At 51.7% G+C, this 26,288-nt stretch overlaps 1 protein-coding gene across 6 annotated transcripts in view; it reads right to left on the minus strand.

The window, feature by feature from the left end:
- The window catches only part of STARD8 (StAR related lipid transfer domain containing 8), a 65,180-nt gene that overhangs the window by 23,722 nt on the left and 15,170 nt on the right, over positions 1 to 26,288 (minus strand). For 2 of the 6 annotated variants that reach the window (XM_019648047.1, XM_019648046.1), the window contains exon 1: positions 13,710 to 13,910. The exons of 1 other annotated variant lie outside the window; for it this stretch is intronic. In XM_019648047.1, the coding sequence (XP_019503592.1) occupies positions 13,710 to 13,827 (118 nt within the window). In that variant the 5' untranslated portion in view covers positions 13,828 to 13,910. Of the gene's footprint in view, positions 1 to 4,448; positions 4,517 to 6,015; positions 6,223 to 13,709; positions 13,911 to 26,288 lie in introns of those variants that run through there. 3 more of the 6 variants (XM_019648050.1, XM_019648051.1, XM_019648052.1) reach the window with 3 other exon arrangements.

The following is a 26,288-nucleotide window of genomic DNA, read 5'->3' on the forward strand; positions in this document are numbered from 1 at the left end:
ACCAAGTTACAGCCTGGGCAGAGGTGGCTCTGTGGTGGGGAAGCTGCCGAGTCAGCCCAGCTGCCAGAGCTGCTGGCTGTGGTTTGGGGAAAACAGGGAGGGCTGAGGTCAGGAGATCTGGGTCCCGAATCTTTCCACCCTTCTCCTTCTAACCTTCCCCAAGTGGAGGTCCCCAAGGACCCCACTGGGGGCAGCACAGTATCTATCTTACTGGGCAGCTATGAGAACAGAGTAGCATCATGGAAGTGAAAGTGCCTCGGAAACTTTAAAGCAACAGGAGGACTCATCGTTGTCATCATCACTGACTGCTGGAAGAGGAGCGGCTGAGTTGGTGTTTCTCCCTGTCTGATTCACCCTTCCAGGCTCCACTGTGGGCATGGCTCATACTCATTTCCGGCTCCAGTGCTCCTTAAAACATCCCCTCTCCCCACCCCCACCAGCTCAAGAGAGGAGAGCAAGTGGCAGGAAAGCAGGACACATGGCAGCCCCCACATACTACACCGCAGCCAACTCATCAAGGTGAGCCCTTCCTCTCACCATGATTGCCCTCTGCTTTGAGGGCACCAGAAGGTGGCCCTACCCTCCAAAGGCTCCCCAGTCATGGGACCTGGCTAGACCCGAATGCCGAACAAATAAGAGAGAGCTGTAGGAGGTGCTTGGACCCAGGATGCTGGGCTTCAGAATCTACCTGCTGGAATCACCAGAAAACGATAATGGGGGGCTCCTCTGGATAAGCTCGGGCTAGAAGTAAACAGGAGAGTGAGGACCTTCTACAGAGCCATTTTGCACCCCAAGCGCCGCAAGCAGTAGCATGTGCAGATGATGGTAGTGAGGTCGGGAAGGGGACTGGTCCCAGGTCCCTGGAAGAACACCTGGAGAAGCTGAGGCTATTCGGCCTAGAGAAGAGGTAGGGGGGCTCGGGTTCTGCCCCCAGACCTCAGAAGGTCAGAGAGAGCAGACGGGGTCCAGGCGGTCCCCGGGAACAGAGCTGGGGCCCAGAGGTAAAAGTCACAGAGAAACAGAGTTCAGCTCGACATAAGAAGAAAGCTTTGGGGCATTCCATGGATGAAAGCAACTGCCTTGCAACACTGCGCTCCCAGGTCCTGAAGATGAGTGCACAGGAACTGCACGAGCAATTCTTGGCTGGAAGACCCATGCCTCAGGAGCATTGGACCGAGTGCCCTCTGAGGGCCCTACTTCGCTTCCTACCTCCGGGGTATCATGGGAGAAAGCGTAAAGGTGACTGGAGCTGGCTAGGCTCTCAGCCGATTCCCACAGAGATCTGAGATCCCAGCAGCACCTTGGGCTGGTACTGCCCAGGGGAACCAGGTCACTCATTAACTTGTGGCTGAATGGGTCAGACGGTGGCCAGCCAGGACAGACACAAACATGGGGAGGGGCTAGACAGCAAACTGCACGAAAGCCCACGCTCAAGGCAGTACAGGACCCAGCCAGCCCAAACTAACCAGCAGCTGGTGACAGTTAGTGAGCGGGCCTGGCAGAATTTGAAGCCAGCTCAGCTTTGCCTTGTGGGTAAGAAAAAGGCCTTGACTGGGAATGCGTACATTCACAGCTGGAGGCGAACCTGAGAGACCACTGAGTCTGTGCCACCTGCCCTGCCCATTCTAAAGATGTGTAAACTGAGGCCCAGGGAAAGCAAATGTTTTCTCTAAAGTCATGCATGGAGAGGTAGCTGTGGAGAGGCCACCTAGAATCCAGGTTGCCTGACTACAGCAGGGCCCACAGGATTCATGAAATGTTGGTTCCTCCTCGTGTCACCCAAACTGCAGAAAATTGCTTGTGGTCTAGAGCTTTCTAACTTGGACCTGGATCCTAGCCTGACCCATCGTCCCAAGTCCCACGGAGTGTTAAGATACAGGCTTTCTGCACCGGCAGTGGAGCTCGCTGGCAGTCACGTCCTGGCCTGGGGTGGGCGGATCCACGGCTATGCTGAAAACAGACACACACAGCTCCATCCCACCCCAAGGAATGGGACACCCTTTGGGGGGGCCTTTCTGGATCTTTTAGACTTCCAGATTGAGATCAGGGGGTCAACTGCTGCTGCAAACACCCGTACGCCATCTAGTTCTGATGACTACAAAGACCTTTACCTCACTGCCCATCTGAATCCCTATCCACTCAGCTCCCTCACCCCCCCAGTTCAATATGTGTCCTTGAAGCAATGTGAATAACCACTTGTGTTAGCCTAAGCGAAGACAGAGGGGCAGGAGTTTAATCTGCCCCAGAAGTTCCTGTGACTGAATGTTTGTTAATGTTCCCTTGGGGGAAGGTGAGGTTCAGAATGGGGTCCCTTTAAGGCCTGAGGTGGACAGGGAGTTGGTTAATGGCCATCCCCAAGAGGTGACTTTCCAAGGTGGTTATTATGTGGCTCAATCATTAACCAAGCAGTGGCAGGACCCCAGGCTTGTTGGAAAGGAGCCACTTCTTTCGCAAGGACAGTCCGAGAGTAGGAGGCTGCAGGCAGGGAGAGCACTGGCGGGGTCTTTCCCTTCCTCTCACAGCCTGCTCTGGGGCAGCGGGAAGAGGCCTGGGTAAGGGAAGCTCTCCCTCAGCCCCACTCGAGGGTGGAGGAGGGCTGGCCCGGATATGGAGGAAGTCAGCACGCCCTCGCTGGAGTGGGAGGGAAAAGCGAGACAGTGAGGGTTTTTATCGTGAATGAGAGAGGAAGCTCCAAGCTGGGCCGTGGTGATTAGATGACCAGTTGGGAAAGACGCTCATCCTGAATGCATCCTGTTTTGCTCCAAACTGGCCTGAGGGGCCAGGGCCAGGGGAGGGGCGGGAGGATAGCAGCCTCCCAGGAACTCTCTCAGGCCTGCCCACCCCAGGCTCCTGGGTGGCCCTGGAACTGCAGAGGCCAGTGAGAGAGTTAGAACTCCCATTTACTTCTAGGGAACCAGGGCACAGGGTTTCCTCAAGAGGCCTCCACAAGACAGCCTCAGAGTCGAGCAGGGGCCCCAGAGAGAGGACAGCCGGCACTGTAATGAGGGCTAGGGCTCCAGAACCCCTCAGCACCGGCTGGGACCTTCCCGGAGACTCTCTTCCAGGGTTCAGCTCAAACTGCCTCTGTCAGTCACCTTCCCCTTCATCAAAAGCACTTGCTCCTTGGTCAGGCCTCCCAGGGCAAAACGTCCTCCTTAACAACTGGAAATCTGAACACTGCCAGGATATCTGGTGATATTAAGGGACTGCTCTTGGTGTGATAGTGGTGCCGTGGCTATTTTTCATGAGTCCCTCTCTTTTTGAGCTATATATTGAACTATTTTTAGATAAATTGAGGTCTCTGGGACTCATTTCAAAATAACAAGAAAGATGAAGGTGTAACTAGGGAGGGATTGATTGGCCAAGGGCTACTGGCTGTTGGAGTTGGGTGAGGAGCACATGGGGCTTATTACACTAACCATCTCTACTTTTGTGTGTTTGAAATTCCTCACAGTAATTTGTTTTAAAAAGTCCTCGCCGAGGTAAAGACTTGGTATGTCATGTATTATTTAGGCCACTAACTTCCAAACTATTGGGTTGTCGGAAAAGTCATGACGTATTTTTGCAATGAAAAACAGAAAAAATACGTCATGACTTTTCCAACAACCCAATAGATGGTAGATTCTCTGAAGGTGGGGTCACGCTCTGTGTCCTCCATAAGACTGAGCACCAAACGTGCACTTGATCATTTCTGTGGCACTTGGTAGTTTACAAAGCACTTGGACATGGGTTCCCCTCGTTTAATCCGGGGAAGTGGAAAAGGTGGAGAAAAACCGAGAGTCTGAGAGGCCAAGAGCAGGGGAGAGGCAGAGCCTGAATTTAAACCTCCCTGTGACCAGCTCCCTCCCAGTCCTCTTCTCTTTGCTGCATACCACCCTGGGACCCTGAGGAGCTTAACATCCAGTTCTACAGTCCCTGCCAGTCCAGGAAACAGGTACAGCAACCATCAGCATGCCAGTTCCCAAGGTGGAGGGCTGGGCAAGAAGACACTTAACATAAGCACGGCACTTCAGACGGTGACAACTGTCCATACCGTGGCTTATAGTCCACTGATTCAAGTTCACTAGGACCAACACACACATACCCCGCCCCCTCAAACAAACCAAGATCCCAAGTCACAGATGAATAGAGCCTTAAAACACTTGACAGTGACAACTGTGTACCCAGCCCTATGTTCAACTACTCTGTGCAGGGTTGCAGAACGGAGGAGCTCACACTTCTCATCCTCAAGTCCTCACAGCTTTAAGATCCCCTATCTGTATTTTACCTGATAACAGCCTCCCAAAGGCCCAAGGCTATGACACTTCATCCTACCCAAACTGAGAGTCAAAGGAAAAAGGTCCTCCCTATTGTATTCTAGCCAGAGACTCCTCACCCCACCTTCCCCTCAAAGGTGGGGGCACAGCCTGCCTTTGCGAAGCCTGCCAGCAATTGAACCTGAACTTTACTTGTCTGGAACAGGGAACTCCAGGAGTCTCCTGGCAGAAGAGCACTGACAGCTGCGACAGCATCCCGATCAGAGACTCCATCCTCCCTTCCCTTTGGGACCTGCTTGTTTTTGTGTCGCTGCTGCTATGCCTGGCTCCAGGGGTCCTCTGCTCCCTCTCCAATCCATAGTCCGAAGAATGGAATTTTAGAACTGCAAGAAGACAGAGAGGGTCAAAGTGCAGGGCTCTGTGTGCCACTTTCTTGGCTCCTCTGCTCAGACGCAGAAATGAGGACCAGCCCAGAATGACCAATGATATGGTAGCTGTAGCTTTAGGGTGAAAGAGTCCCCGCCCCCAACATCATCATCCCTGTCACATTCTTCCTACTTGCTCCATCAACCACTCAGAAACCACCTGCAGCCCCCATTTTCTCTGCGCCCTTGGGCTGCCTGCCCTCTTATCCCCAGACAAGAATTCCCTCTCCTCCATTCCGGGAGGATGAAAGCAAAGGGAAAACTCAGAGAGCAGTAAGACAGATGGTGGGTGGGGACAGCAACCCCTAAAGTGGGGGTGGGAACAGGTCCCACAGTAGGAGTCAGGGTTTGAAAATAGCCCTGGGTGTGATTCATCACCCTCTCCTCTGGAAGGAGATAAGCCAGGGAGGGCCCTCCTGCTCAACCTCTGGGGTAGGGGCATCTGCATTGGCCCCAGGCCTCCCCCCCACCACCAGTTTTCCAGATGGCTTAGCTGCATAATCATCACAATGCTCTACATTTGCATAGCTCCTCTGGCCCCAAGCGTTTCAGGCACAACACTTCACCTGCCAGTCAGGGGCTGGGACCCAAGCACCAAGTCACAGAATGTCAGGGGCGTTAGAGCCTGGCCCTTTAGATACTGAAATCCAGCTCACCACCTGAATTGCAGCTGAAAACACTGTGGCTCACAGAAGTCGCATGACTGTCCTAAGGTCACATGAATTAGTTAGTGGCTGAACCTCGGTTTCCTGAGTCATAATTCAGAGTCTTGGGAGAAGAGAAATCCAGACTACTTAATTTGGAAATCCCAAAAACGTCCACTAAAAGGCTCAGAAGTTCTCCAATCCAAAACCATTCTGGTTCATGGGGAAACTGAGCCCTGAAAGATGCAACTTATCCAAAGGTTTTCGCTCGATCCCCACTGCTACCCTACCACCAGGAAAGTCCGGGGCGTTTCTCAGAAGGGAAGGCAGTGGCTGAGGGAAAGCCCGTACCCCCGACTGGGGGCTTCCTGGAAATGCCCTCAGAAACAGAGAAACGAGAGGATAGGAGAAGCGGCATGACCCGGCCACAGAGCCCAGCGCCACACCGCCCCCGCCCAACTCAGTTCCCCCTCCAAAGCCCCAGAGCGACGGCTCCCCACCCCAGCCAGACCCAGGGATAACAGGAGGGCAGCCGCCTTCCGCCACACAACTCGCGGGGCTTTCCTGGGAGAGGAGCGGACCACGGGCCCATGGGTTCCCCATTTCGGCGACTCCGACCCCAAATCCGGGTGGCTTGGCTCGCTCCCCCGTGTGGGTCCGGATTTCCCCTGCTGTCGCCTCAACTCCTACCTGGAGGCCGCGTCCACCGCTTGGGGTTCGAGACCCCGACAAAGCTGCCAGCGGGCAGGAGGCGAGCGCAGGCGGGATTCTCCGTCCGGGGCACGCGCGGAGCCCGGGGTCGGGTGGGGGTAACGGTGCCAGCCAGAGCAACAGCTGCCGCGGCTGCTTAGCTGTTGTCAACCCAAGGCCACCCTTGGCGCAGGTGGAGAGGGAGAGGCGGCGAGCTGGGCGGCAGAGACGCCCCGCCCACGTATGGGTCCCTCGACCAATGAGGAAGCAGTCCGGCCCACCGGACTCCCCAGAAAGTCGCACAAATTGTGCTGGGCGGGGCTCTGCCTTCTAGTCCCTCCAATCGCCGCCCCACTGCCTCTCCCTCAGGTCACACTGCTGGGGGTGGGGGGAGAGAAGGCAAAAGCCAAGAGCCAAGGCCGGGAGAGTGAAGGAGCGAGTTGGCCAGGGACATAGACTAATATTTATTGAGCGCTGGATGTGTCTCGCATCGTGTGGGGGGTTTAAATGACTATGCCATGTGCACGGGAAGGTTCAGTGGCTTGCTGAGGATAATTTACCAGGAGACACAACTTCGGTGAGATCTCGGCTTAGTACAGGCAACCAAGAGAGAGCAGAGACATTAGATATTTGAGCAGGAAGTTGCCATTCCCACCTTGATCAAGCTACAGCATTCTGCAACTTCCTCACTACTCCCATCTCTCTGTCCCAAGTCCAAATTCTTCTGAAGAGAAATGCATGGAAAGCTTGGGGCCATCTGCACTGATCATGGCAGAGAGCTCCCAAGAGTTGAGACATCAAGTACCACCCGTTTAAATTCAGTAAGAAAGAGTGTTAAGATTTGATTTATCTCTTGCCTTTCCTCACAAGGGTCCAACGCAAGTTCACAAGCTTGATTTCATTGTTGAACTGGGGACTCTCTTAGCCAGGGATGGGAGTACCCATGAGCCGATGCGTCCAGCCACCCATCCTCCACATTGACAAGTACAGAAACCAACAAGAGATGACTTGCTCAAGTTTACCCAGCACATCCAATGACAGGGACAATATCTGCACACTGGTTACTTTCTCTCTACATAACAGATGGGAGAAGGGAAGCTGAGGTTCCTAGAAAGCAGGGACTGCATTCATCTAACCTTGTTTGCTGCGGTACCCAATACAAATGAGAGCAAAATTGAGTGATTCTTAGGACAGCAACTTTCTTAAGGTCACCCAAGGCAGTGGAAGTGGCAGAACCAGAAATGTAGCCCCAGGTGCCCCCCTCCTGTCTGGCCTTCAACCCACTAGACCAAACTGGAATTCTCCTACCTTCCTTCCTGCTAGCCCTGCTGAGGATCAGAGGAGAAAAGATGAAACAAGGCTACCTCCAGTGTGCACCGCTCCTTCCTCTCAATGGCAAGACTGCAGGTGGCACTTTATTCAAGGTGACCATGTCCCTGTGGGTCTTGGATGTGGATGTGGCCTGTACACCAGAACTCATGCCTGGATACAAAGTCCTACGCAGAGTCAGGAACCCTTCTGATGGGTAGGGAAGGAGATGACCTCCTTCCTGAGGCTGGGCTATTACACCTGTAAACATCCCTAAGGCTCTCAGTTGGAGCCAAACTTATCTTGCTTCTGGAAAATGCTAGAAGAACATAAAAGCATGGGTCCTGCAATGATCCCAGAGCTTCCGTAAGGGCAGGAAACCATGTCAGAGCTGATTTCTTCCACCCCACAGCACTGAGAACAGTGCCTACAGCAATTTCTCAATGATGTTTGCTGATGGGTGAATGAATGTCGAATTATTTTCAAGGCACAACTGTGAAACAATTACAATCATATGAATAATAAGCAAACCCAACTTATCTTTCAGTAGATGCCTTTAACTGAATTAGATATGATGGGCTCTAAGATACTCAGTTCTCAAGACAAAACAAAACAAGGCAACCAAACCAGGAAATTACAACAACAGGGAAAACTACAGAAAGTACAAAAACTACCAAAAAAGAACAAAGACTACCAAAAAAGTACAAAAACTACCAAAAAAGTACAAAAACTAACAAAAAAGTACAAAAACTACAAAAAGAGCAATTGCCATAAATAATTAGAACAAGAGCTCCACAGTGCATGGCATGGAGTAAGGTACCCAATAAAAACATGTGTTGAATGACTGAGTGAACACAATAGTCAGGGAAAGCTTTAATCCTAATATTCGGCATGCACATTGTGTGACATTTTGAAATGGCCCAAGTGATGTGTGGGCTATTTCTTTGGGTCTTGTTTGATCTCCTTCCCTTACCCCATGAGCTTCAGAAGGGAGAGAAGAGCTCAGCCTCTTCAGAAGCACAAAGATAGCTCATCTTTTCAATCCCACCACCATCTCTTGCTCCTCAAGCCACTCCCACCCCTCGTCTAAGCTGGCGTCTTGCATAGAACAGATATTCAGTGATGGTGCCTGGAACAGATGAGGAGATGGTACCTTTTCACAGGCCCCTTTCTGGGCTGCATCTTGAGTCGCTCTGGAGATAACTGGAGCCTTCAGGTCCTTGGCGTCCCTTTTTCCACAGCCCCACTCTTACCTATGTGTCCTATAGTGCTGCCGCTGCTGTCCTGGCTGCCGGCTCAGCCATCAGGCAGGAAAACGTAAGTGCATGAGAGCTGGCTGAGGGCAGGTGAAACAGCCTTGGGGTCCAACTCTGCCACTAACTAGCTGTGTGACCTTAGGCAAATTACTCTCCAACTTTCTGTACCTCAGTTTCCTCACCTGTCAAGTGTGGATGATGATCACAGCCCTGACCTTGTATGGCTGTTGAGCAGATCCACTGTGCTAAGTCACACTTAGAATGGTGGCTGGCACATAGAAAGTGCTTCTAACTACTAGACATTTTGACATAGTGACAGAGGCCCAGAGCAATGGTGAAATGAGCCCGGGTTTGGGAAGTGGGACAGCTGGATGCTAGTCTCAGGTCTACCACGTTCTGGCTGTGTCACCCAGGGCAAGTCATTGTGCATGTCAATCATCAATTTCTTCACCTGTCAAATGAGGGTAGAGCACAATCCGTAGCAGGCAGAGTAGAGACAATGGATGTGACGGTAGATTGTAAAGGGTGGTGACAGGGGCAGGATGGCACTGATCGCATTGCAGAGCTAACGTTTTTTCCAGGGCAGAGAGAAACTCCATATGCTGTTACCCTGAGCCTCACTCCGTGACACCTGGGTCCCAATATGTGCCTATCTGAGGACTTCAGACAGTCCCTACACCCCTCCCTGCCTAGGAATGGGGGTTCCTCAGGCTGTTGTAGGCAGACCCATAGCCCCACTCTGGAATGGCTGAGGGTAACGTCAGGAAGGAACCAGACAGACCCTTCTACGACCCTTTTCCATGGAACTAAAGGAGCAGCAGCACATAATTCCAGGAAACTCAGCTGGGGAGAAAGAAAGGGGAGTAGGAGCCTGAGGGGAAAATGAATTACCCTCGGCCAGGCCAGTCCAGCACATGACCGCAGGTGCCCTCACACACATTCCTGCATGCCTCATCGAAAGCCCACCAGTCAGGCCTATGAGGGTAAAGGCCTGCTCCCTGGTGCTTTGGGGCCCTCACCCAGCCTCATGAAAGGGGGCTATTGATCAGGCTCCCACAACGTGGGACAGTTAGTTACAGCTCATAAAAAAACCCTGAGGAGCTGTGGCCATGGCAGGGGTTTGCACTAAGCAGGGCGACCAGAGTGGGGCCAGACGTGGGGAGGTGAGGAAGCAGTGGTGAGAGGGGCTTGCAAAGGTGAGGGGCACACAGGCACCTCACTGAGCATTGCTGAGTGGGGGAGGGGACAGAGAGCTAGGTCCTGGGAGGAGTACAAAGACCCTCCTCTCAGCCCACAGCCCAGGGGACCATCGTGGCTGTGCTCACCCCACGCTGCAGACACCCTGGAAGGGGAGCTGCAGCACAGGCTAAGCCAGGCACAGGCCAGGCGAGTGTCAGGGCTCACCTACCTCTCTGGGCTCCCCCTCCTTAAGCTACAACACAGACACATTCATTCCCTCCCACCTGCCTCCTAGAGCCATGGAGAGGAAAGCGCTGTGGGCTGCGGTGCTCATGAGGCCTCCAGGCACTTGGATATTTGGCAGCTGGAGGCAAAGAACCCAGGGCCACCCTGTTCCTGGCTCTTCCCCAGACACCCAAAAGCCAGTCCCCTTTTCCCCAACAAACACCCAGGTGTTGGCCTGCTGAAGGGCTGGCCCCCAGAATTCACATAACAAACCCACCAGGCCATGACAATGGGGCTTTCCTGGTGCATCTCAAAAGGCCAAGCTTTCCTGGTGCATCTCAAAAGGCCAAGCTTTCCTGGTGCATCTCAAAAGCCCAAGAGGTTTTCTGCTGTAGGCAGGTGGCCCCCCTAACCCCTCCTCCCTCGGGGAGGTTTGCCTGCCTTGGCCCAAAGGAATAGGTGAGGTCACCCTGCGCAGAACACTTGGTGACTGCGGCACAGACACCCAGAGCAGGATGTCCCGTCCACCCTCCACACCCCACCCATTCCTGTCCTTCAGAGGAAGGTCACAGGGTGCTGAGGGAAGATGAGTAAAGGCAAGCCCCCTCACACCCACCCCATGCACACATGCAAGCAGCTGAGGCCAGAGAAACCCTCCCTCTATGCGCCTCCCCCACTCGCTCCTGTGCCTGATTTACTTTCAGCCCTTAAGCTTGCTTCTTCCTGGCTAGGCTGTTTCCTCATCTGGAAAAGGAGGGCTGGGCCCTAGTTTCTAGGGTCCCTTCTTTCCAGTGCATTCTCTGTTTCCGTGAGCTTCTCTGTACGTTCTGGTGTGGGTGGGGCTCTCAGAAAGCCAACATTCATGGGGCTTCTGCAGAGGAAGGGGGTGGTGGGGGTGTGAGGGTCTTCTGAGGATGGGGCGTAGCTGTGGTCCAGGCCAGAAAGTGCAGAGGAAAGTGAGTAAAAGGAAGCGGGGTGCTGAGGCCAAGCCGGCCTAGAAGGCTGGAGACCTGGACTCTGCCCCCAGCACTGCCCGCAGCTCACCCTGTGGCAGTGGGCACCCAGAGCCCTTGAGCAGAGCTCAGGATCCTGCCCGCTGGCCTGGGAACCTTCCACATGGCCCTCCAGGGAAGGAGCTCCCAAGACATAACCTGGGAGAGGGAGGAGGAGATGGGGGAGGAGGAAAGAGGGGGTTCTTCCTTCCCACCCACAAGCCCCACCATCATTCAGTCTGACCGCATGTGCAACCAGATCCAGAGCCCGTGAAGTCGGAGGGCTGTTGGGGTAGGGGTGGAGGGAGTAGCTTTTACAGGCTCTGCACAGAGCCTGGCACAGTCCAACCCCGTGATTATGGGTCTCTAGGGCTTGGCAAACAGTTGAAGCAGACAGAGCGGTCCCCTGGACATCCAACCACCCTGTCTCCTTTCCCTGAAGGACAGCCCTCAGAGGCCCCAGGATGACATCAGAAAGGACCTAGGATGTGTTGTGAGGCCCGAGGGCCACTCAACAAAGGGTCTGCATTCTTCTTGGCCCTGGAATCCCTGTCCTCTCTCAATGGGCCCTTCTCCAAGTAGAGCTCTCCTCCAACACCACCTCCCAATTTTCCCTCTCGCTTGCTTGCTCTCTCCCTCTTCCTCTCTAAATAAATAAATAAATAAATAAATAAAAGCTCTGATCTGACCCTTCCCTATGTATATGAGGTCAGACAGTCAAGTTCGCGAACTCATCCTAGAAAAAGTGCTACATACCTCATTGCTGAATATCACTATGGTCACCTTCAGAGTACTCCCCTTGGGAAGCTATGCACTGACGCCAGTACCTAGTCCACCCTTCAAAGCAATTTGGGAGCTCTTTTTCTGGAATGGCCATCAGAACTGTCATCGTATTACCCTTGATGTCCTGAATGTCATCCAAATGTCTTCCTTTCAATATTTCCTTTCTCTTTGGGTAAAGAAAGGAGTCATTGGGGGCCAGATCAGGTGAGTAGGAGGGTGTTCCAATACAGTGATTTGTTTACTGGCTAAAAACTCCCTCACAGACAGTGCTGTGTGAGCTGGTGCATTGTCGTGATGCAAGAGCCATGAATTGTTGGCGAAAAGTTCAGGTCATTTAGCTTTTCCACGCAGCCTTTTCAGCACTTCCAAATAGTAAATTTGTGAACTGTTTGTCCAGGTGGTACAAATTCATAATGAATAATCCCTCTCGATATCAAAACAAGGTTAGCAACATCATTGCAACAAGTTCGCGAACTTAATTATCACACCTCGTATGTATCAACCTGTCAGTCAACATGGGCATCCCAGCACCAGCACATGGCTGGGGCAGGGAACAGGGCAGAATGGGCCCCACAGCTGGGGTCCCTATCTTCCTGTAGCTCCCGTGCCAGTGGGGGAGGCAACAGCAGCTCCAGGTGGAGAATGCCCAAGTCAGGCAGATGGGCAGCCAGGTGATGTCCCAGAGGACTTGGAGAGAGGTGGGGCAGCAAGGCTCCCAGGTTGCACAGCTGATGTCTCTGAATCAACACACCCCCAGGAAACACCAGGGAATTGGCTTCTGGGTCCCACTCCCACCAAAGCTACTAGATCAGGGGCAGGACAGTGCAACTCTGCCTTCTACCCTGCTTCTGGCACACAGATGCTGTGTGACCTTGCTGAGAGTCTTGCCCTCTCTGAGCCTCAATGCCCACATATGTCCAATCAGAGGGTGTGATCTGAGCATCTCTGTGGGCCCTGTCCTTCACTGTGTTCATGTTCCATGACAAATCTATATCGAGAAACCCAACCCAGTTTGTTATTTCCTCCCTGCTATTTGGGCGGGAGCAAGGGAGAATTTGCTGGGGAAAGGGAATGGGCAGAGCCTGGAAAAGTTTTTAAGTGCTCAAGGAAATATATATTTTTTCAATTTTTAAAAAGACCAAATGCCAGGCACTCTGAGACCCACTGGAGTGCAAACAGGCCTTGGGATGGATCTTTTAGGCATTTCGAGCTGACTGAAAATGTGCTTGAGGGTGGGGCAGGGCTTTGTCATGCAATTAGGGTGTAGAGTGAGGCAGTAAGGGGCCCTTGGAGGGATGGTGGGGGGGGCGCTGTAGGGAGCTTCCGAATAGGTAATGAGACCTAAGGATATGAAGACAAAAAGAGAGCTAGGACAGACAACGGAATGAAGAGGTAAAAATACAGGCCGAGGGTGAGACATATGGTGGGACAGGAAGACAGACAGGAGTGGAAGTGCGACTCCAGAGGCAGAGAGACAAAGAAAGTGCTGTAGGAATAAAGGGAAAGGGACACACTGTTTATTAAATGCCTACTGTGTGTTGATAACTAAAATAACGTTCTTTTTGGGGGAGGGGGAAAAATAAATAAATAAATAAAATAAAATAACGTTCTTTTTGAGTGGAGGATGAAGGCAGAGGGAGAGAGGTGGGGAGGGCTGAAGCCAGTCGGGACAGTTGGGATAAAAAGACGGGGGACCTTGAGGCAGAGCAAGAGCTGGCGAAGAATTAGAAGAAAGCAGGCGCGCTGGGGTGGAAGGTCTCAAAAAGGGGGACTGTCAGCCAGGGGTGGGGTTTAGACAATTGGACGTAAGGCTAATAGATGAAAACGGGACTGGAACCAAAGACGAGAGGGCCAGGAGCTTGGCGGAGCCTCCCGGACGGCAGCGCCAAGGCTCCCGGCCAAGTGCAGCTGAGCCCTGACCTCCCGCCAGGGTCCGCCCTGCTCTGTTCACCTGGTTTCCAGCGCGGCGGGTCGCCCCGGGTGCCCTTCACACCCCACAGCGTCCTCGGCGTCCACGTCCGGGGCTTCGGAGGCCGCTGGGCCGACACCCAGCCCCGCGCCTCGGCCATGCGTTGGCCGCGGCTCCGGAGCCCGCAGGCAGCGAGCCGGGTCACCGGATCGCTGGAGCCTCGGGTGGTTGCGCCTGGACTGAGCCCACAGCCCGGGAAGCACCGAGGGAGGGAGGGGCTGAGGGAGCCACTGTCCGGTGGCCCCGCCCCTCAAAGCGACTAGAAAGTTCCACGCCCCCACCTAGAGCAGGAACACCCCCTTCTCTATCCTACGCTGGCCTCAAGTCATTTAGCTGCGATACCCTGACTCCCCATTGCTATCAGGCCCCGTCTCCGGTTGGCGTCACCGTCCCACCCTTTCCACCCCGGCCCCCTATTTGAGAGGTGTCTCACCACCGATCCGACTCCTTCCTGCTCTCCTACTCCAGTGCGAGAATGAGGGTGTTCTTAGTCCCCAGGGCAGCCCCTCCGCAGCCTGTCTACCCCAAATCTCACCAACCACGTGACATGGCAGAAGACCTTGTGCAGTGGTCAGATGGTCAGACACGGAGGGGAACCATGGCTCCCACCGTCTTGGCAGGCTGCCTCAGTCACTCTTCATCATCCTTCCCCACCCCCCGTTTTCTGTCTGACCAGAGCAACGGGACCCTGGCTTCCAACAAGGACACCTCAAAACCCTTCTATAACCAAGAATTCCTGGACCTTATGAGCAGAAGTATACCTTACAGACTCTCTTATGTTATAGATGCAGCACTGAGACCCAAGAATGCAATGACGTGGCGGATCATCTAAGCAGGGGACCATTAACTATGTCCATGTCGCAGGACTGTTGTCAAGACCCAACGGGGCTGAGCATGGTGCCTGGCATGGAGCACAGTCTCTGTAAACAAAGATTTGCTTTTGTTCTCAGCTATCAGATCGGCCCTGGGGTTCTACAAAAAAGGCCTGGGCCCAGGACCCTACCTACATAACTTCAATTCCCTTACCCCTAACCTCCACCCACAGCAGGCAAACTTGCCTTAACTGATCTGCCTTTGTTTACAATGGAGGGAAGGCAGAAAGTTGCCGGTTCTCAGACCTGCTCATTTGTACCCCACTTCTGGTGGTGGCCAGTAAGGGGGGCCAGAGTCTAATAGTGGCTCTGCACAAATGGGGCATAGCCTGGGCCATTTTTCCTCTCTGAGCCTCAGTCTCCTCATCTGTAGCATGAAGATAATCATTCCGTGACAATGGGAATCATGATAAGGGAATACGCAGGTGAAGGTCACAGCCCCTCCCTCCACCATCACCATACCTTGTGCCACAAGACTAGGGCTAAGCAACCCCATTTGGGAGGGACAGGCAGGGAAAGGAAGAGAAGTTTGTGAACTGAGGCAGGCTTATCTGGAGATTTGCACCCACTTTTCTTAGACTCAATGTCAGAGCTGGAAGGGGATGAGAGATTAACATGATGATCCGCCTGCCAGTCATGCTTTTCCCCAAGGCAGGGCTGGCACATGGTAGGTGTTCACAAAATATTTATTGAATTAATTTATTCTTCACATGAGGCAGAGGACTTGCTCAAGGTCTCACAGGGAGTCCATTTCAGAATCAAGGCAGACCGCCTGTGTACTCCTCCTCCTACTAGACCAGGCTGCTTCATGGGATTCTTTTTGGCTTTCTTCATATGATCATAAATCAGCTCTTGGGCCTCTCAGCAACCCCCATTCCGGACCAGCTCAGCCATGATGAACAGCCATTGGGAGGCTCCTCTCTGTGCCCAGGTTGGTGCTGCCGAGCCTATGACTTCTGAATTTCCAGCAACCCCTGCACTGCTCCTGCCACAGGGGCAAGCTACCCACCCTCTGAGGAAAAGGAGGCCCCAGTCAGCTTCCTCCAAACACAGGAGTTTCCCTTTTGCTCTCTGGTGGCGCTGGTGTGTGGGACAGCCCTGGGCGACAGCAGCCTAGAAGGAAGGGCGGCAGCAGCCACTTCCTACCCTGCTAAGGCATCTCCCTCCCTGGCCAGTCCCTCCCCTATTTCCTGAGTTCTGCTGCTTCGGCCCCAGCCAGAACAGTGATGTGAAAGGGCTCCAAAGCTGAACTTGAGTTACAGAACCTGGAAAGTGGAAAGGACCCCAGAGGGCATTTATTCCCACCCCATCCCCACTGAAGGAGTGTCCTCTGTTAGCAAATCTGACCTAACCTTTTAGAGCTTCAATTTCCACCTTCATAAAATGACAGGATGACACCCACCTTGCAATGTTGTTGTGCAAGGAAGTGTGAGAGGGGATTTAAGAAAAGCTAATGCATATTGAGTGCTGGCTCGATGCCCACCATGGTTCTTACCACAACCCTCTAAGGTAGGTACTATCATCATCACATCATTACCATCACCCCCATTTTACAGATGGAGAAACTGAGGACTCGTAAACCTAGTGTAGCTTGCTAAGTTCACGCAGCCAGTAAGTGGCGGTGGCAGAATTTGAATCCCGAAGCTCTCTTTTCACCCATATCATGGCAGTCATCATCCTTACCCCAGAGAATGAGTCATCGTAAAAGTCCCAGGAGCTCACATGCGTCCGTGTGCCTGGAACTTTTGTGCCCGAGTACCCTGAAGGGCCAAGGGGGACAAATGTAATGAAACCCTGGGGACTGAAGATGAACCCTGAAGCTTCCGCTCCAAGCAGGGCACACCCATGTTGCTTTTATATAAAAATGAGTGGTTTTCTCCTTTGGGCCTCTGCCTTTTACCCCAGGGGTACCAAACACATGGCACATGGCAGGCCCTTAGTCCCCGAGAAGGGCTAACATTTCTGAAGCCCTTGCTGTGTGAGCTAGCGTTCTAAGCACTTTCCACATGTGATGTAATCACCATGACAACTCTATGAGAAGGTCAAATTATTACCATTGCTCTCATTTTTAGTGGGAAAAGTGCAGCAGAGGAGTTAAGCGATTCGCCATGGTCACAGATTTGGAAGTGACACTGGGATGGAAACCCAGATGGCCTGTCAGCCTTGGTTAGTGACCACTATCGATACTGCCTCTCAGAAGGCAACAGAGCCTCTTACCCACCCATCCCACCACTTTCCACCAAGATGATTGAGTCGGTGCTCCTTGAGGGCTGAGACGTAGCACCTCGCCCACCAACCACCCTTCCCCAGATGGATGCTAAGCCAAGGCCTGGGCGTTGCACAGGGCTGGTGTCCTCCATTCATATGTGGCGCCTCACTGCTTCGGGCTTGTGGCAATCTCTTGGACCTGGCACCTATAGGGCACTAGCACTTCACACAGGGGTCCTCTGCCACCCTCCATGGCAAAGATCCAGCTACATCTTTTTCTCCTTTTCTGGGCCCCTCAATTTCTCTCTTCCTCTGTCCTCCCTCCCCTTGCTCAGCAAGACTCATTATAACTTGCTAAACCACAACCTTCGGATGTCTTATATTTCCACTTTCCAGGGGAACTTTGCAGCTGGTCCCAACTGCTTCTCCAGATTGGTCCCCCTTTCTGGTTCATCTCTTCCTGGACCGCACCCACCTTCTCAGGCTACTTCCCTTAACTTGAACCCCCTCAGCCCAGAGGCTTGCCGCTTCCCCCGTCTACTTGGCTGTCAGAGCCAAGCACTCCCTGGGCAAGTTCCTTCCCTTCTCTGGATCTCAGTTTCTCTTAGTTCCTCAGTCTGTTAAAGGTTAAAGAGGACTGACTGGACTAAATGATAGCTGAGGAGACCCAGCTGTAATTTTCCATTTTATACCTAGTCTGTTGACAAAATGAATCTTCTTGGGCTCTTCCTCCTCTCTCTCTGTCTCTCTCTCTCTGTCTCTCTCTCTCTCTCTGTACACACACACACACACACACACACACACACACACACGTGCACGCAGGGAACTCTGAAAGCATTAGAAATGGGAGCTGAGGCGGGTAGAGGGTGGGAGCAGTCATTGCAGAATGTTTGAAGTGCAGCAGACTTTTGAAAGCCAAGTAACTTTTCTAAAGCAACGTCAGGGAGCTGTGTGCCCAGAACTGGGACAGTAACAAAGCATCGGCCCCTCCAGGGGTGGCACACCCCTGGGAATCAGGCCTAGGGGCAATGGGGACCCACCCCAGATGTGCCAGGTTTCTGTTCTCAAGGTGCTTACAGTCAAGTCGCAAAGACAAGCATGGAGATAAATAAGGCACCCCGTGCAGTTTCCAACGCGCTTTCATTTCTTTCTTCAGCCCTTACAACAACCCTGTGAGATAGCAGGAGGGGAACTGCTGCCCCATTGTACAGAACACAGGACTGAAAGTCAAAGAGGAGACAATTCTCCCAAGCTGATCTGAGAAGTAAATGGCTGAGACACAAACCCAAGTGGTCAGTCTCCAGAGCCAGAGCTCTGTCCAAAGCATCACGCTCTCCTGCATTTTCAACAGCTTTGACAATAGAAGCCTTCTGGGAAGCTACAAAAGGTCCTCCTAACAGTGGCTCATTCTGGACAGTGGGCGTGAGGGATTGTGGGACTTGGGCTCCCACAACCCCATACACAGGTTGTCGTTTTTCCTCGTAGAATGCATTTTAGTTTTAATCGACATGTGAAAGGAAAAAGCTCCAACACAAAGCAGAATGTGATCCGCGCTATAAGACAGACACGCAGTATCCTGGGGACTCAAAGCGGGAGGAGACAGTGTTTGAAGTGAGCTTCGAAGAATGGGAAAGGTCCAAACAGACTGCGATGGGGGCAGGGGACTCCCAGCATCCCAGAGCCTGCAGCAGCCGGCTTTGCAACTCACCAGCTGTTGCTGACTTCTTCCTGAACAATTAGGTACATAGACTGGGACAGGATTTCCTGTTTTCTTTCCTTTCCTCTTTTATATTGTGAGCTACCTGGGCCAGAGCCCGGGGCTTGGGAAACACCTGCTTCATCCACTGCCCCTCACCTGGACTGTGATCATGGATTGCTCTGGAGATGTCCAGCCAGACACGGGCAGTAGAAGCCATAGGAACCAGAAGACTTACACACAGCAGGGGGCCCCAGCCAGGCCCTCCTCACACCACTTTCCACTGTGTTTCACTAGGGTCCAAGATTCAGTATCAGACAATCAGAGGACCAGACTGACCACATTTTTGAAAAACCACATTTTTGGAAAATCAAGGTCCAACCCCTTTCCAATGAAGAGTCACATAACCATCCTGTGTAGGAGCCTGAAGGGCCATAGAGACCACCCTATCCAACCCCCTCGTTTTAATGATGGGGAAGTCGGGGCCCAGAAGGAGAAGACACTTGCTCAAGATCACAGCGTGTTACCATCCAAGTAAGTCATTGTGCCTGGTTGTACTTTGGCCTCCGCTGACAAATGACCCTTGCTGAGAGCCAGGCTTCCAAGGGGCTCGTGGCAGACGTGAGAAAGCAAGCACATCTGGTCTTTGGAGACCTGAGGTGTACGAAACATATCTGATCCTTCCATAACTCCACCCAAAGTTGCCCTCTGGCCTGTGCACTGCCTCCCTGGAGTGGGGGCGGGGCTCCAGAGCCACAATTCAGCAAGGGCCCTCCCCACCCCTGAGGCCAGGGGCTCATTCCTGAAGCCTCGGCTCTGCCTTAATCTCAAATCAGGTTTCTGGACCGGAGAAAACATGTCCCCCGGGCTAGGCATGGTGGTCATTTTATGATCACTTAATAACTATAATTTGTGTATTACCTGGGAGCTTATAGAGCACTGTCCCTCCTACTGTCACACTTAGTCCCCGTAACAAGCCAGGAGTTGGGTATTTGGGTCCTCATCTGAAAATTGAGAACACTGAGCCTCAGAGAGGTGACCATACAGCTAATAAGGGACAGTCAGGATTCAGACGCAGAGCTGTCTGCATTGTCCAGAAACTGAGCCCTTTGCGTCAGTTTAAGGCTACCTTTTCTGGTTCTTTCTTGGCAATGGATGCGTGGACGGGTGGAGGGAAGGGTGAACTGAACAGTTCCTGAGCACGCTCTCTGTGGCTGGCTCTGTGATGATACAGAGAAGAATGAGACACAGTTTGTACCTCAGGGAGCCCAATGTGTCATGGGTGCCTCTGAAACTTCTGCAGCAATGTATCTCCAAATGGCCGCACATCCCCCACACAGCCTCAAGGGGCTGGAGAGGCCCATGAGGCCGGCCACAGTGAGACATTTCTTTGAAGTCTCCATTTTTAGCTTACAATTTATGTGAATGTAGCATGCTATTCCATAGTGCCTACCTATGCTTGCTGTAATATAAAAATGATGTTTTGCCCACAGATCCTTCAGGGGAAATGGGCCATTGCAAGCAGATGCTGTTGAAAGCATCTTCCAGGAAGAAGTTCTGCTTCCCTCTGGCCCAGGGGAGACACATAGCTCCCTTTGAGAAGGAAGAGACAGTGGTGAGTTTTTGTGAGGTGGAGGCGTTATTCTGTAAAATGAACAGCTTGTGTGCCTGTAGAAGCCCCAGGGGTGGCCAGAGCTGTTTCCTCCAGGACCACGTTCCTTCGGCACCCAAATGATCCACACTTCTAACCTGCCAGCTAGCTGTGCATTGGCCCTGTTCTGCAGCCCAGAAACCAGAACTGGAAAGGACCGATGGGGGTTCTGGAACACTTTTTTTCTAGAAGACCTTTTGCATTGTCCCTTTTGGTAATTGTGGTTGGGAAACAAGATGGCATCCCCCTCCCAGTGACAGAGAGCTGAGAGGAGAGAAACCCAAGTAATCTCACAGCAGATCATGTGGCGCAATGGAGTAGTTACCCTAAGAGATATCTGGGGACTGGGAAAGTGCTGCCCTGCTTTTGCTGGCTTTCTTCAGACAAGAAGCACACACTCTGTGGAGCTGGAATGTTGTTCTGACATTTGCTTGTCCTGTGATTAATTTATGTCTGTTTTTTCTTGTTTTGAAAGGAAGGTTCTAAGTGCCAGCTTACTTAGATTATCCTCACAGAGACAAGAAATGCAGCTTGGCCCTCCTCTTGGGCCATAGGTTAAAGGCAGCAGGGCATCTCTGGGGACCAGATGTGGTGATAACAGCAGTGAGATCAAGGGATGGCGGCCACAAGTGGGCAAGTAGTGCATGGTGGGGGAGGGCTGGAGATTCTGAAAGGACTGCCCATCCCTCCTTAAGAGTCTCCTTTTGGCCTTTTTCTCTTTCCAAACCTTAGAGGGCTCTGTGTTTTTTTTTTTAATAACAAGGCCGTTCCCTTCCCCTGTGGAATGCACTGCCTGAAACCTCCTGCTCCAGGGGCATGCAGACACGGAATTGGAAGCCTCTGTTCTCAGGAGCTCCACTTCCTATGTTTTCATTTTTCTTCTCAAAACGCACACCAAACCAGCTCTTCCTGTTTCTGGGTTTGGGATGTGGAAGGTCACCCAGCAGGGCCTCTCTAGCAAACAGGTCAGAAGGGGCATTTGAAAGCTGCCCCTTGGCTGTCCTGCATGGGAGGAGGGCTGTCTGAATGGAACTTAGTCCTATGGAAAGAGGAGGAGGACAAGGAGAAAGGCTGTGGGGAGGGAGCAGCTCCGCTCCTGACACCAGCTTGCTCCCTTTGCCCTTTGCCCTTACCCCCGGCTGACCAAAGCCAGGCGCCATGGTGCTTCCAGCAGGTGAGCTACTGCTCATCAGCCACTGATGACTGCCAGTTGGGAGTAAGTTTCGGGAAGAGTCATCAGGACTGTGAAAAATCATTTTGGGAGCTGAGGCTGTTGTGCACTCTAGGGAAGGCCAAATTCTGGGGAGGGCATGATAGATGAGTGGGGACTTGGGTTCTAGTCTGACCTTCACCACCAACGGGCTGTCTGCTGTTGTTCAGATATATCACCTACCTTCTCTGGGCTTCAGGTTCTCCGACTGCAATGAGAGCATTGGACTATATGAGCTACCAGGTCCCTTCCATCTGAGACTCTGGAAAATTCTAAATGCCAACAGATTAGTCGTAGGGAAGAAGGAACATGTGACTTCCATGAGACACCAAGGGGTGAAAATGAGACTGTTGGGTGGAAGTTGTGAGGCAAATTCTGGCTCAACATAAAGAAGAACTTCCAACTGAGTGTGGAATGAAAAGGGATATTTAACCATACTTGGAGAGTTTGAGCCGAGCCCGAGTGCACACGCAGCCCACATGTAGGAATGGTTTAAAAGGGAGCCTATTAGCCATTTGAGCCCTGGACTAGAGCAGTGGTCTCCAGCATCTACTTCTATGTGGCTGACTACAGTGTTCAAATGGAATCTCCAAAAGGTAAAACAGATTTGGTTGAATGAAGCAGCCCTCAACTCTGTTGCGCCCTCACTTCCCCCCAAGGATTACTATCATCCTTAGGTGCCCTCCCTCCCACCTTGAAGTGTAGGGTAACCCCCATGTTTCAAAGGTTTGGTGGAAATGCATTTTACATGGATCTGCACCATTGGCTGGAACTATTGGACCCTCAAGGCTCTGTCTCGAAACAGTTTGTCATCTGGAATGAGTAGGGGCTCTGTGTCAATCTGTTATATTAATAGCTAGTTCAGAGATGAAGTGATAGGGAAGAAAGTCTACTGAGAGGAAGAAGTCGCTAATCTGATTACCAGAAGTCCTTTTGCTATGCCATCAAAAATAAAAGACAATCCTTGGCAGATTCACGGTTTATGTGGGGCCCCTTGCTTACTGTGTATGGGAGAGACAGAAAAGAAAAAGAGGCAAATTCAGAAGAGTGTCATGTGTTGTAGTAGAAATATGGACAAGATGGGTATGGAAGCCAGAGGACGGCTTGACAGGCCAAGTAGAGGGACTGGCAAAAACACACTCAGTGGCGAGCCTAACATGAGAGTTCACTATATAGAGAGAAAATAGCGAGTTGTCCCATGAGACTCAGAAATGTGGGGATGTGGCGGGAGATGAAGCACAAAAGATAGGTCGTTCAGCTTGTGAAGGACCTGAAATGCCATTGCAAAGAAGTTGAACTCTTACCAAAGGGAAGGGACAATCAAGGGTTTTGGAACATGGTCAATTTTTCTCTTAAAGAGAGAACTCTGGCAGCAATATGGGAGGCAGGCCGGAAGGGAAAGAATCGTGGCAGGAAGACCAGTTTGGAAGCCGCAGCAAACATCCATGCCACAGCTGCTAAGGGCCACCATGGAGGGCAGATTCAGGAAACATTACAGAGAAGTTTCATGGAATGGCAGCAAAATGAGAGAGCCGGAGGAATCCAGGTGATTCCCATGATTCTTGCTTGAGTGGCTGATGCTGCGTTAACCAAGAAGTAGAGTTCTGGAAAAGGAGAAGGTTTCCAGGAGAAAGATGAAGAATTACGATCTGTGGTGTTGAGTTGGAAGTATTCATGGGACTTTGTGGTGGAAGTGTCTAACAGCACTTCCCAGGTCTTTTCCAGGCCTGTCACTCCACCTGCAATTCCCACTCCTTCCCCAGCTCCTGGGTCACTATTCCATTGAAGCCAGGCCTTGCTCTGGTCTTCTGGGTTGGCCCATGCTGTGGAAATGGCCCACCAGGCTGTGCCTCAGAACACTTGCCTGATGTGCATCTGTAAAGCTGGGCCTGACTTTCTGTTTTGCACGCCTGCATCAGGAACCTGGGCTTCCCAACCTTTTCTGGCCCCAAAGAGAAGCTATTACACGGCTCAACAGGTATGGAAATCTTTTCCCCATCCCATAGAACATCTGGAAATTGCCCTTTGCACTGAACGTATCCCCACCTCTCCCTCTTTTCAGTTCAACTCTGGCACAGGCGGGGGTGGAGGATGACACAGCATCAGAGTACAGAGGACTTTGGTACCTTCTAGTTCAACCTTCACATTTTTCAGACAAGGAAACTGAGGCCCAGGGAGGGGAGACAACTAACTCAAGGTCACAGGAGGGGTTAATGTCAGAACTGGAATTAGGTCTTAGAGTTCTCAACTCACAGTCCAGTGTGTTTTTGCCTTGTTGGAATTCACGGTACATCATGGTTGAAAGATTTCCTGTCTCAAATGATAATCAATTCCAGATACCCTCAAACGAAGTAGATCTTTCTACTATTCCAAGTTGCCTGGTAAAATACCTGTCAAATGCCAGATAAGCTGTGCCCTGCAAATGTTCTTCATGCATTAGCAAATGCTAAATGACCAGATCTGCCAAGAATTAGTTACAAGAATTATTTCAGCACTTTCGAAACAAAGGAAGTTAACTGAATTATTATTATTCTGATCTTTTTCATAGCCTCAGTATTTCAGTCTACTGCCTTCCTAAGCATTCGAAGTGATGCCCAGTAGTCACTGAAATAAATGTATTTGTTTCTACTTTCTCCCTTTTAAACTGGTCTCCCTGCCCCATCAGAGCTGGAGGGAGGGGTCTGGGGCAGCTGATAGATGAGTCTGGTGCTGAGGCCAAGCGTGCAGCCAGGCTGGAGCCAGTTGGGTTGGGGAGCCAGGGCTCTTGTTACAGACCAACCATTACCCCCCAAGTTGCCCCAGCCACTTCAGCAGGAGCCTGGAGAGAAGCCCTGTAAGGCTCCAGGCAACAAAAGGACCTTTGTGCACTGGGAGCAAGGGGCCTTGGGAGGATTTGGTGCAAAGGGGGGGGGGGCGGGGAGGTCAGCAGCTTCCTCACCTCTGTGGTCTGCTGGGAAGGGGAGCTAATGGGTTCAGTAGAGGTGTGGGGCTTGGAAGTCAGGGAGCCATGGAGTTTCAGAGCAGCAGGATACCTTAGAGGTCATGTAGACCAAACCATTTGTTTTATAGTTGAGGACACCAAGGCCCAGAGAGGGGAGGGGACAGGGCCAAGGTCATACAGCTGGTACGAGGACTTGGAAAAAGTATGAAGTGATGTGGGGAGCCCCAAATGCCTGAACCTCCTCCTGACCTCCTGGTTTGTGTTTTCCAATGCTTGGTATTATTATATGCACGAAACATGGAGTGATACACTGACATGTCAAATTGTGATCAACATATATTGAATTCAATATGTATTGGGCAAGATGTAACTAGTGTCGCAAAGCCTGATTTCATAGGTATTACAGCTTAGAGGGAGGTTACTGTTCAAAATTGGGTTGACTTAAAGAAAACCCGTAAGCATATAATGGCATCGGATGAAGTGATGGCAAAAATTGTGAAGTTGGTTCACAAATAAGGGAAATTTGGAAAACACTGTGCTAGCGGATTCTTGCATCGTGACAGCAAGACCGTCAAAGGTCATTTGGGTCATCCCCTGGGCCTCATTGGACATTGCTCAAGTTCTCCTCTGAGGACAGAGCCAAAGGTTTGCTCTGTCAATGAGACCTATTAGGACAAAAGCAGCAGCGTATCAGAGGAACCTTTGATTGACTGATCTTAATAGCAAGAAGATCACATATGCAAATCACATGTCAGCTTTGAGTGAGTGTCACAGCTTTTTCTTCTCTAAGAAGTCCCTGCTTGGTCCTTTCCTCCACTATGTCTGTTCTGTTCTGGAACTTGTAAAAAATGTCACACACCAACACAACAGGGTCGAGGGGCATGTGGAACACTGAGGGTCAGAGGGGGAGTTTCTTAAGATCATTCAACCATGAATGGCACAGTCAAAACTGGATCCCAGGCCTCTTGATCCCACAACGAATGCTTCTTCCACCGCAGCCCCACAGTAACTTCTCCATTGTCCTTTCTGCACGCTCTCCTCAACCCTATCCCCACCCCAAATTGGGCAGCTCCAGCCTCCACTAAAGTGCTGTCTGGCTCACTTTCCTTAGACCTTCTGAACTCATCAAGGACCCAAGACACTGGTAACATCGTTCGACTCCGGGAGGATGGCTGCGTGGGAGAGAGACGGGAATGAGGCTTTATTTTTGTGCCTTTTGAATTTTGAAATACTCGAAGGCATTACCTAGTCCACAAATAAATCACAAAACAAATCCAGAGATCTGCTCCCTCCCTGAGCCAAATCTCAGAACTAATCACAGTTGTTCAGCACTTTGTTTTTAATGTATTGTCTCTTATGATCCATAGAAGAGCCCCATGCAATAAATTGCTCCATTTGATAAATGTGGACACTCATCCAGAGAGAGGATGTCCCTTGCCTGGACTCACACAGTGAATCATTAATAAAGTTTGGGCTAAAATCCAAGCCCCCTGATCCCCAGTGCCTTGCTGCTTCCATTGCCACATCCACAAAACTCCTAATTTGTGCCTGATGGTCCTTGGATTAGCCTGAAACAATGAGTTCTTATTTGCCCTTAAATAGACATTTTCAAACTTAAACCTAAAGAATGAGCACAAAACCTGTCCCAGCTCAGCCCTGTAGGTGGCAACCGCTTCTGCCTCGCCCCATCCCCTAAAAGACACTCCTCTGTGAGCCACCTGGTGCCCACCCTCCCAGGATTCAGCACTGGCTACTCAGCCTGGCACAGAGAGTCTAATGAGGCAACTTGGCAGCTGCAAGTGCATTCGTCTGGCGAGGTGGGGGTGGGGGAGTCACTATTTCAGGGCCTTAGGGGTTTCTTTTTAGCCTTTGCAGCTGGTGTCTCTGAAATAGAGAAGTTTGTCCTTCCCCCAGGATGGGCAGCCCACAGATTTTGTGCCCCCAGAAGTCTCTGTTGCAAAGCAGGAACTGTGCTCAGCAAGA

Source organism: Hipposideros armiger, unplaced genomic scaffold (assembly GCF_001890085.2).
Source record: "Hipposideros armiger isolate ML-2016 unplaced genomic scaffold, ASM189008v1 scaffold_119, whole genome shotgun sequence".
NCBI classification, from domain to species: Eukaryota; Metazoa; Chordata; class Mammalia; order Chiroptera; family Hipposideridae; genus Hipposideros; species Hipposideros armiger.